Below are 11,619 nucleotides of genomic sequence, written 5' to 3'. Positions count from 1 at the left end.
CATCAGGGTACGGTGCCGCCCCCATGCCAGCCCACATGCCCAGCCACGTGCCCGGCCGTCACCTGCCTGCCCCACTGGGGAGCCGCTCTCAAGATTCCTCTGCGGCCGGGGAAGGGCAAGTCAAAGATCCAGAAGGGTGACCCTGGAAGTCACTCTCACAGACCTCGAGGGGTGGGGCCTGGTGTGCAGTGGGCGGGGCCTGGGTGGGGGCAGGGCCTCGGGAGACGGGGGCCGGAGGTGGAGGAAGCCGGGCGGCTCTGGAGCAGATGCGTCTCTCTGGACGTCTGGAGAGACTGATGGTGCAGTGAGACAGCCGACCTAACCCCAGAAAGGAGAGCAGAACTGAGATGCTGCAGGTCACCTTAGGGACGGGAGCGAGTCGGGATGCACCTGTGTCCCCACGAGCTGCGGTCACTGCCTGGGTGCTGAGGTGTGTCGTGTGTAAATGGGCTTCCTCCCCGCGCACCGTCCCACACCGTCTCCAGCCCCTCCGCGGGACGGCTCTGAGGCTGGCACGGAAGACTCGCCCACAGGGCTGCCCCTGGCCCGCCCCGGCCCGTGTGTGCTCTCAGAGCTGCCCTCGGCGGCCCCTGGCTGAGGGCAGCGCCCCGTTCTGCCCTTGGTAAACACCAAGAGGTGCCAGCCGCCCCCCTGTGGAGGCCTCCCCGGGGCCCTACTGCCCCCACACTGCAGGGTGGGCCCCCACAGAGAGTTGGTCTAGACCCCAGGCTGCCGTCCGGCCCCGTGCGTGGCTGCCTCTGTGTCCCAAGGGGCCCCGGCTCTGGTCCTTCTGACTGCTTGATTCATGATGACTGACTCCTCCTTCAGATGGCCCAGAGTGCCCAGAGGTCACTGCATCCCGCCTAAACGGGTCACACGGTGGGAAGGAAAGGGAACACCCGATGCGTCCTCAGACTTTCACCCAGGCTCATCAAGAGACAGGCTTTAGGCAGCAACAAGCTTTAAACTGGCTTCAAACACTTCTCCAGCCGAGGACGCAGCCAAGAGGGCCCTGGTGCTGGCACCTGCGTGCTCCCCGGTGCCCAGGCCCTGAAGGACACCAGGGCAGGTGACGCAGCAGGTGCCTCTCGGCCTGCGGACCTGTCAGGACTGTGGCAGCAGGGGCACCAGGCAGGGCCCGGCCGTCAGCAGCCTGGAGTTCGTGGAGTGGGGCGCAGACCAAGGTTAGGCTGTCCAGGGGCCTCCCCAGGGCCCTGCACACCCTCAGCTGGGGTGGGGGCTCTTCTCTAAGGAAGTCCCCTGTCCTTTTTTCTAGCTAATAGGCTGCATAATTGGACGCCAAGGGACCAAAATCAATGAAATTCGACAGATGTCTGGAGCTCAGATCAAAATCGCCAATGCCACAGAAGGGTCATCGGAGCGCCAGATCACCATCACGGGGACCCCAGCCAACATCAGCCTTGCCCAGTACCTCATCAACGCCAGGTGAGTGTTCACAAGGCCCTGCCCAACGTGTTGCTGGCAGACAGGGTGCTCAGGGGGACTGGAGGGCCCTGGTGGGAGCCCGGACCCCTGTCCCCTCTGGGGGCTTCTCTCTCCTGGCCGGGGGTGGGGGTGGGCGTGATGGAGACAGTCACCACACCGACTCGGGCCCCCACACCCCCTCTGCATGTTCACACCTGACCGTTCACCCTGGAGCGTCTCCAGCGCAGGGCTAGGTCGTTCCAGGCTGGAGCGTTTCCGGGAAGGCCAGGGGTCAGCCACACACTTGGGTTGATTCGGTTATGTGGTTTCAGAGATCACAGTACTGGGCCATTCTGCTCCCACGCGCCCCCTCCCCGCCACCCAGACCCTGCTGAGCAGCGGATCCAGGGACTGTGTGAGGGTCAGAGGTTAGGCCGTGGGGCAGGTGAGGTCCTGGGGCTGGGACGCTCACCTCAGCTGCCCTGCCCAGGCGCATGTCGGAGAACACGTGACCACACCCCGGGAGGCAGGACCCTCCTCTTTAACTCAGCATGTCTGGGCTCTCAGGAGGCGGTCTCCACCCCGCGTGCCCCTCCTGCAGCGGCTGTGTACAGATGGTTGTGGTGGCCTGTGCTTGTCCGTGGGGTTATTGTCACTCCGCTGATGTGGTGACAGGGAAGGCAGACCCCGCCGACCTGGTCGCCGGTGGGTCCTCCTCCCTCTGCTCTGCTTTGGTCTCCAGTCATGGCCACACATCTGTCACAGGCAAGAGGGAGACGGACACAAAGGCTATAAGAACACACAGGGCTGAGCGCCTGGATGGCTCAGTGGGCCGAGGGTCTGACTCTTGATTTCAGCTCAGGTCATGATCTCACGGTGCGTGGGTTCGAGTGGGTTCCAGCCCCGTGTCGGGCTCTGTGCTAACAGCGCAGAACCTGCTTGGGATTCCCTCTCTCCCACTCCTTCTCTCCCTCCCCTGCTCCCTTTCTCTCTCCCAAGATAAATAAACTTAAAAAAAACAAAAACACACGAGGTGAGCCTTTCGCTTCTGGAACCGTTTTACGAGAACATTGTGACCTGTCTCCTCCGTGCTTCTGTGTCTTCCAGGCTGACGTCTGAGGTCACTGGGATGGGCGCACTCTAATCCTGCCCTTCGGCCTCCGCTCCGTGAACCTGACCTCCATCCGGCTCGCACACTCTGTACAGACCGCCCACCTGCCCTGCGTCGCAAATATAAATAGAGGTTTTCTTTACTAACGAAAGTTATATGCCGTAGACATACACACCAACAGAGCAAATCTATATTCTCTCTGTGTCAGCTCCGGGCTCTGTCCCCGATACCTCTCTGGGAATTAATTTATGCTCGTCTGTTCATGCATTGGCATGCAGTGTTAATTATTTTAAATGCTTTGGGGGCCTTCCCATCTGTGACATTTTAGAAATACCGTCCCTTAGCGTCAGTGTACCTGTTAAAGAATTGGTTTGACATTCCGACAGCACTTCCCACAAGCCGTCTCTCCCAGGACCGTGTTTGCTTTGAGCGGGTTCGCTCCCGCCCAGCTGTCCCCCCACCCCGTGCTGACTCTGCTCCCCGAAGCCTGTGCTCGCTCCCACGTGCCCACCGGGCCCGCTGGGGGCAGGGGCGCGCTCCCTCTGTTGCGGGGAAGGAGAACGGAGGACAGGGTCCTAACCCACTGTGCAGGTGAGGCCGTGGGTGCTGGAGTCTTGACCTCACTGAGTCGTCGCGTCACGCACGTGCTGGGGACGCACGCGTGGGCCCCCAGGCGTCTTCTGGGGTGGCTGGCCAGGAAGCGCCTCTGCACCGTGGCAGAGTTCAATAAATGTTGTGCGCTGCCCCCCACTGGCTCTGGCTCCTGTCTGTGCCCTCCACCTGACCCCGCCCCTGTGCGCACGCGCAGCCCCCCTCCGCCCTCCCCCCCCCCCCCCCCGTGGCCGGCCTGCTGGCTACAGAAGCTGGTTCCTTCTCACATGGATTAGAATCTCATTCCCTCCCCAACTCTTCTTAAATATCTGGCTTGCAAGGTCGTTCTAGTGTTGCTTGTGCCAAACTTCCTAAAATGACAATAATGAAAACACCATTTCTAATTAGTAGAACTCACCTCTCCCACCACCACCACTGTGGGCTGGGGAGGCCGGGCCACACACGGTGACAGCAGCCACCCCCCGGCCAGAGAGCGTGGCTCTCTGCCCGGCCCGCAGAGCCATGTGCTCCACTCCAGAGCCGATGGTCGGGTCCGCTCACTGTGCTCCCCTCCAGAGCCTGCTGTGCTCCCCTCCAGAGCCTGCTGTGCCTCTTCCGGGCACTGAAGCCCCGGGTGGGACACCGGCGCCGCCGTGGACAGCCCCCGCACCCCCTCAGGACAGACAACAAAGGACCCGGGCCCCCGGCAGAGGGGATACTCAAAGGCAGAGACCCTCGGCCTCTCCAGACCGAGCAGGCATCCAGTAGCTGGGGACGGCCTGCCCACAGTGTCTGCCTCTCAGGGCCCTTCCTGTCTGCCCTGGGTGCCCAGACCACCCGGACACCCTAGTCGAGGGTAGGGGCTCCAGGCCCAGGAGCTGGCGGGGACGTGGTGGACCCAGGGCCTCCTCCGGCCCTGGGGCAGTGGATGGCCAGTGGACCGCTTGAGTAAATCTTAGAAGGTGAAAGACGCCGTGGGCGGAGGGTAAAGCCACGGTGGGGAGGGGTCGGAAGTGGGGTGTTCTGGAGAAGAGCAGGCAGAGGGGCAGCGGGAGCTCACGCAGGTAAAAAGAAGAGAGCGGGAGATACAGGAGTGTACCCCACGCGGCTGTCTGAGCGAGGGGGGCTGCGGGGACCGACGACAGAAGGTGGGGCTCTGGGCCACAGAGCACCGTGTTCCGGAGGCATCTCAAAGGAGAACCGACAGGATTCCCAACAGATCAGAAGTGGGCTATGAAAGAGAGGGTCCAGGCGGGCAGGAAGGCTCTTGGTCTGAGCTCTAGAAAGACGACTCGCCGTCCATGAAGGGCAGGGCCGTAGCGGTGGCCGGGGACGGGCACGCGGCTGGGCCTTGCTGGGGGTGACCGTGGAAGCCTGGGCTCTGAGGTCCGCCCAGTCCAGGCTGGAGACACGTGGAAGCAGGAGCCCAGGAGCGATTTGGGGAGCGCGGTGGGGGACTCCACGCGGGACACCTGGCAGGAGTCAGGGAGAGCGCCTGCGTGTCACCGACCCCAGGGGATGCCCGGCCCCGTGGCGAGCCGGGCTCCAAGGAGTGGCCCCAAACCGCGGCGAGGAGGTGTCAGCAGGGCAGGCTCACACGCGCATTGCCACGCACGTGTCTGTGCGGATGCATTCTTTCATTCCTCTTGGGTAAATAAATACCCGTGAGTGCAAGGCCTGGACCGTGTATGTGACAAGTATATTGTTTAACTTTTTAGGAAGTGTCTGCATTGCTTCCAGGGGGTCGTACCATTTTACATTCTGTCCACAGTGCAGGGCGGTTCCAGGAACGGCACGTCCTCAGTGACATTCGGCAATGCTCTTTGTCTTTCCTGTTAGCCATCCAGGGGCGTGTGAGGTGGTAGCCCATTGCGGCTTCAGTCTGCATTTCCCTGCTGACAGTGACATTGAGTGTCCTTTCTTGTGCTTATTGGGCATCTATACCTTCTTTGCTGAAGTGTGTGTTCAAAATTTTTGCCAATTTCTTAGTGTGTTTTTTAATTAAGTTTTGAGTCTTTATATATTCTTTTTTAAAAAAATTTTTTAACGTTTATTTTTGAGAGAGACAGAGTGCCAGCGGGGGAGGGGCAGAGGGAGAGGGAGACACAGAATCGGAAGCGGGCTCCGGGCTCCAGGCTCGGAGCTGTCAGCACAGAGCCCAACGCGGAGCTCGAACCCACAAACTGCAAGATCATGACCTGAGTTGAAGTTGGACGCTTAACTGACTGAGCCACCCAGGCGCCCCGGAGAGTCTTGATATATTCTAACTAGGAGTCCTTTATCACATATACGCTTCACAAATCTTTTCTTCCCGTCTGTGACTTGTGTTTTCATTCTCTCAGTGATGTCTTTTGAACAGCAGAAGTTTTTAATTTTGATGAAGTCTGATTTATCAATTTTTTGTTTCATGGACTGTGTTTTCAGTGTCTTATCTAAGACAAGAAAGATAAGACTAACCCAAGATCACAAAGATTTTCTTGTAGGTTTTCTTCTAGAAGTTTTGTGATTGTATGCCCCCTCTGAACTGCCTCTGTACCTTTATCAAAAAGCAGTTCTCCGTGTGTGTGTGGGTCTGTTCTGGGCCCTCTGTTCTGTCCCATTGATCTCGTTTACCTTTGTGCCCCAACCAAATGGTCCTGATCACTTCGGCCCTGTAATGAGTCTTGAAATCAGGTAGCATTCGTCCTCCAAACGTGTTCTTTTTCAAAGTCGTTTTGACCATTCTAGGTCCTTTTACATTTCCATATGAATTTTAGAATCAGTTGCTAATTTTCCACACAAAAAGTGTGCTGGGGTTTTGATGGGGGTGGCGTGGAACTTGATTAATTTGATGGCACCAGCAAGTGCAGAGAAGCAAAACTGATCTGTGTGTGTTAATCTCGTATCTTACGATCTGTGCAGCCCCGCGCCGATTTGTCTGTCCGTCCTTGAGGTTCTGCCCACTTTAGCTTTTTTTGTTTTGAAACTCTGTTACTGGGTGCGAAAATGTCTAATGTTGTTGTGTCCTCCAGATGAGTTGGCCGCTTTATTATCATGGGATGGCATTCTTTATCCCTAGCAGGGTCCTCGTGTCCACAGTCCACTTTGTCTGATGCTGAAGTAGCCGCTCTGGCTTCCTGTCGATGAGTGTCAGCGTGGGGTATTTTTCTCATCCTTTACTCAAGCTATTTGTGTTTTATAGTTAAAATCCATTTTCTTGTAGGTCTGGGTTTTTTTTTATCCAAACTGATAATCTTTCTATTGGGATATCCAGACGCTCTACACAGGTCTGGATAATCATACTGTGATTATTAGTGTATTTAGACTCCAGTCTATCACATAGCTGTTTTCTATCGGTCCCACGTAGTCTCTGTTCTGTTTTTTGTCATTTTCTGAATTTTTCTAGATTCACTTAGTATTTTTATGATTCTCTTGTGTCTCCTACGTTGGCTTATTAGCTGTAACCCTTTGTTATTTTTGAATTAGGGTTTACGGACGTGGCACAGACAGCCCCCCTTCGAATGACACACCGTTCCACATGTAGTACGCGCACCTGAAGACGGCGCCCTCTCTTGATAACTGTGCCCCACATTTTACCCACAGGTCATACGTGGTCATTGTCGTTGTATAAAAACCCATGTCTTACATTTTTAGAAGAGATGACATAGGGAAAGGTCTCTCCTTCCCCACAGAGTTTCCCTTTGCAGTGACTCTCGTTTCCTTGTGCAGACGCGGGTGTCTGCCCGAAGCGTCCCTCACCACCTCTTGCCGCACAGGCCCGCTGGTGGCCATCTCCTTCCGGCGCTGTGTGTCCGCAAAGATCTCTACTTAATCTTTGTTCCTGAGAGAACGCCGGATGGGTCTGCGATTCTGGTTTGGGTTTTGTGCGTTCAGCACTTTGCAGATGCCGCTTCTCGGCCCCGTCACCCGCCTGGCTTCCAGCAGGACACCTGCCGCCAGCCCTGCCTGCTGCTCTGCGCGTGACATGTCCTCTCCTTACCGGCTCCTTCACCGCGTCTCCGTTACCGCCGGCTTTGAGCAGTTGAGTCTGGTGCGCGGGGTCGTTGCCTCACGTGGCCTGTGCCTGGTGTCCCAAGCTGTTGGGTGCTGCGTGGGTTGACGGCGTTTGTCAAATCGGGGGCGTTTTCAGCCATTCTTTCCTCAGGTACATTTTCTGCCCCCAGCTCACTCCCTCCTCTCTTTCAGGGTCTCCAGTCACACATCTATTACACCCCTCGAAGGGGCCCCAGCTCACTGCTGCTCTTTTCATTTTTAACTGTTTTCTCTGAGCAGTTTTCATTTTGACCATTTACAGAGATGCCTTCAAGTTCGTCAGCCGTTCTGCTGGGGCGACTAGGCCGCCATCCCCTCGGATCCTTCCAGATGATCCTTTCTTTAACTTGAGGACCCTCCTGACACACGTGCGCTGACGGGGCCCTGTGAATGCAGAAGAGGGACCTCCCCCTGCAGCTCTGTCCTTTCTGACACTCTGTCCTCCCGCTCACCCACCCCGGTCTCTCCGGCAGCTGGCGAGTTCTTGTCCTCTCCACCTGCACCACAGCCCGGGGACTCTCCAGCCTCCAACGGGGACAAGTATGGGGCTCACCTGCTTTGCTTCCTTCTGCTCTGGGCTCGTTCCCTTTCGCTGCCGCACCCACTGCGTGGAAAATCATCGTTCTGTTGTTTTCTGTTTTCTGTACTTGGTTTTTCTTGTTTCACGCTGAAAGATAAATCTATCCCTTGTAATTCCATTTTGGTGAGAAGCAAAAGTCTCCTAGTTTGTTTTATTTGCCGCTGCATTTTTTAAGTTTATCAATTTAGAGAGTGTGTGTGTGCTCGTGTGCCAGAGGGGCAGAGAGAGAGAGAGAGAGAGAGAGAGAATCCCGAGCAAGCTCCTCACTCAGTGCAGAGCCTGATGTGGGGCTGGAACCCACAACCGTGAGATCAGGACCCGAGCCGAAACCAAGAGTCGGCCACTTAACAGACTGAACCCCCAGGCGCCCCTGTTTGCTGCTGCCTTTTATATACACGTTCCCCATTATTTTTTTTATTTATTCTTTTTCCCCATTATTTTGATTAAATCTTCGTCAACTGTTTTGAATAAGCTGATCACGTTGTTTATTTCATGTTCACATTTCTCTAAGGGCTCTGATAAACTATCGAATTCAGAGTTAGTTTAATCATTCCAGTTACTTGAAAACTGCCATTTTTTATCAGGACCCCTGAAAGATGACCCTCTTTAAAACGTAGTAATTGCAGCACGCTGTGTTAGCGCTGGATGCTCCTTCTGGTCCCAGGGCCTCCTCTGACCTGTGTCATCCCGGGGAACATGGACTCCCGCCCGCTGAAGACACCAGATACCTGCCGTGTGAGGCTCACGGTCTGGCGGCTGCTGACACAGCCAAGTCCACCGGGTCGAACACAACTTACACGGAAAGCGGCAAAAGCGGCCGTTAGTCCCAGACGGGAAGTTGGGACCTCATCACCGTTTGACCATTTAAATTTTTCTCAAATTATCTGTTTGAGAAGCATCTCATTTGTCTATCGTAGAGCTCTCTCAAAATATACTGGGATTATGGTTTTGTGAAATCAAACCCCCGTCTTCTTTTTCTTCAGATTTTTTCCTTAATCTAAGTGTAGTTGACACACAACGTCACCTTAGTTTTGGTGCATAGGTCACGAGAACCACCTTCTCGAAGGAGCGCTCGGCACCTCGGGGCGCAGGGACGGGGTGGAGCCCCGCCACACGGAACCCGTCCCCCACGGAGCCACGGCTGCACTCCCGCGAGCCCCGGGACAGTGCGGCCCAGCTTCACGCCTGTGCCTTCTTCCAGAATCTAAGTGTCCTGCCTCCTCTCTCGTATTCTCGGTGGCCTCTATTGTCTTAGCAAGTGCGGTTCTTGTCTGTGCTGTTGTGATCTTGACCATCAGCTGTCGGTTCCTGTTTTCATCAGGAAAAGAACTTCTGCCATTGTCTTTGACGTTCCACAGCTACGCCGCTCTTTGTTTGGGTGGCCTGTTGGCCTCTACCAGAGCTGTGGCCCAGGAGTCATTCTGAAAATACACCTGCTCGTGTGTCATTGGGTCTGGCAACCCGGATGAACGTCGAAGTTGCCGCTGCGTTGTTTGGGGCGGCAGGACAGCCATCCCGTTACGTGGGACCGTGTTCACGCCCCGAGTGGCGCGTAGGTGGGAGTCTTGCTGCTAAAATGTTTGCTTCTGCACGCCATCTGTGGTGCCGTGTGTTCCAGACGTGTTTGCGTATCATTTCCTCTTGAGCCGTGGCCCGCACGAGGGTGAGACACGGCACCCCTCCGGGGCCGCTGCCGGTGTGAACGCTCCTGCGCGCTGCTCTGCGCGACAGGCGCATTCCCGACGGGAGAGGGCGTCTGTGACCGGGGGACAGGTCACCTGTCCGCACCCCTGGGGATTAGGAGACGCTCCCACCAACCCGCTTTGGTGCTCAGCCCTCACTCCCTACATGTTCGGATGCCAGACACCTCACGCCTTGTTCTGTGCCCTTGACAGAGGGGCCCTGCCCTCATCTGGATGATGACGAACGTGTCAGACGTCCCCAGCTAGCGTCCGCCCCCTCAGCCCTTTCTGCTCTTTCCAGCCTTTTGTCTCTCCTTCCAGTTTGCAGATCATTCATTTCTGTTGGTCTAATCCGCTGTCAGGCCCATATTTTGAGTTCTTCGCTTCATTCGCTGTGTTTTCCAATTCTCAGATGTCCGTTCAATTATTTTTGTAGATTTCAACCACGGTGCGTTTAGAGTCCTTGTGTGGCCACCGTATAATCTGGAACACCGGTGCGCCTCCTCCTGGTGTCTGTTTTCCTCTTATTTCCCGGTGTGCCTGGTAAGTCCTGACAATAGACACCTACTGTGTGTGGGTGCTGTGGGTCGCAGGCTGCAGGGCTCTGGACGATTCCGTTTACCTCCAGAGAAGGGACAGGTCAGCTCTACTCCACCAAGGGTGTGGGGTACAGATCTTGTGAGACCCGTCTACTTGGGGTTCACCCCTCCCTTAGGGCACAGCCCTCAGAGGTCCCGCCGAGGTCCGCCCCGGCAGGTTTTGGATTTGAATCGTCTCCCCGGCTCCATCGGGTTACCGAAGGCCCCGCCCGCGTCTGAGCGGCTTTCCGCGTGGCTGGCGGCCTTTGCTGTGTGAGGATGGAGAGTTGGCAGATGTCCTGGTGGGAGAGCCAGTGTCATGAAGCCGGCTCGGTTCTCTGAGCCCCCTTTCCAGAATGCTGACCTCCCCTCCACAGACTTCCTTTCTCCCCAGGACCCCCTCCATTTTGGGCCATTGCTGAACCTCTCTGGTACCTTTGATAATTGTTTTTAAGTCCGGTTTTTCTCACTGTTCTTGGTGGGGTTTTGCCTCCCGTGAGCTGCCCTGCCCCCTCGGGGTGGAGGTCCCGCCCGGGGACTTGAAGGATGTCCAAGAAGCTCATGGTTGATGTAAAAATCTCCGGAGGCAGGATTTTTAGTTTTAAAAAAATTAAGGCAATGAAGACGTTAGTATCTAGTGGATCAAGTCTCCTTAGGGACTTGATAATGTCAGCGTGTCCATCGCCACATCTTCTCTTACCCCAGACGACATCCCTCAGTGTCCGTTCCTGGCCCTTTATTTGAGGCTGTGCAGGGGCCAGGACGCCCTCCCTCGGGACTAACCTGTGGTTTGCCGAACCCGCCGAGTCTGGCTGTCCCGTAAGCTTTAGACAAGGTGGCGAGGTCAAGAAGGTCTGCAGGCAAAGACTGGCCCCCGACTCCCTGGCGGACCTCGAGGTGACAGGGCGGCTGGAGGTTTGCTGTAAGTGTATCTCACACGTGCAGGTACTTCCACTGGCAGGACCGACAGAAGTTGGGGAGACACAGTACGTGCCCTGGGTCAGCGTGAGGCAGCACCCCAGACTCACAGCTACGGTTCAGCTCGTCTGCTGCGTGCGCTGGTCCCCGATGTCACCCTCGGACGTGTCCCTCCATGTGGACAGTCCGCAGAGGGGTCCGCCTGGGCAGGAGGCCGAGAACCAGTTCTGTGCCCTGACGATCCCTAATTCACTCCAACTTGGGGTGAACTCACCGCGACCTAAAACGAGGGGCAGGGAAGACACTTGCCAGGCAGAGGAGGCACCACGGCAGCCAGAGTCACGCTGTCGGGCTGGTGTCGGGTCCAGGCCACAGACAAGCGCCACGGCTCGCTCGCCTCGGGTGACACGGGGCCGTGACTGCCTGCGTACCATGACGCGCATGGCCCTGAGGGGTGACAGCTCACGGCTTTGATCCCAGAGCGCGAGGCTCTGTAAAATCCACAGCGTGCAGTCGGGCACAGCGTGTTTGGGCAGGAAAAGGGTCTCATGCTGAAAGGATTGAGAGGGGCTGTGTCCATTGACGAAAAGGCATGTGACCATGCGACAGGTAAAAACACATCTCACCTGAGCGGGTCTTGGTCTCCATTATGCAAAGTCCGAGCGGTTCTGTTTGGCATCCTAAATTCTCCTGAAGTCCCTG

The 11,619-nt window shown here is 56.5% G+C and overlaps 1 protein-coding gene across 15 annotated transcripts in view; it reads left to right on the top strand.

Moving 5' to 3' along the window:
* PCBP3 (poly(rC) binding protein 3) overlaps positions 1–3,286 on the top strand; it is a 274,553-nt gene extending 271,267 nt beyond the window's left edge. For 14 of the 15 annotated variants that reach the window (XM_042954554.1, XM_042954562.1, XM_042954561.1 and 11 more), the window contains 2 exons: positions 1,277–1,446; positions 2,533–3,286. In XM_042954554.1, coding sequence (XP_042810488.1) covers positions 1,277–1,446; positions 2,533–2,569 — 207 coding nt within the window. In that variant the 3' untranslated portion in view covers positions 2,570–3,286. Of the gene's footprint in view, positions 1–1,276; positions 1,447–2,532 lie in introns of those variants that run through there. The other variant, XM_042954563.1, reaches the window with a different exon arrangement.
* Positions 3,287–11,619: the final 8,333 nt, after the last annotated feature.

The sequence above is a fragment of the Panthera leo genome, chromosome C2 (assembly GCF_018350215.1).
Source record: "Panthera leo isolate Ple1 chromosome C2, P.leo_Ple1_pat1.1, whole genome shotgun sequence".
NCBI lineage: Eukaryota > Metazoa > Chordata > Mammalia > Carnivora > Felidae > Panthera > Panthera leo.
The sequence above is the reverse complement of the archived record's forward strand: the minus strand, read 5'-3'. Positions and strand labels throughout refer to the sequence as shown.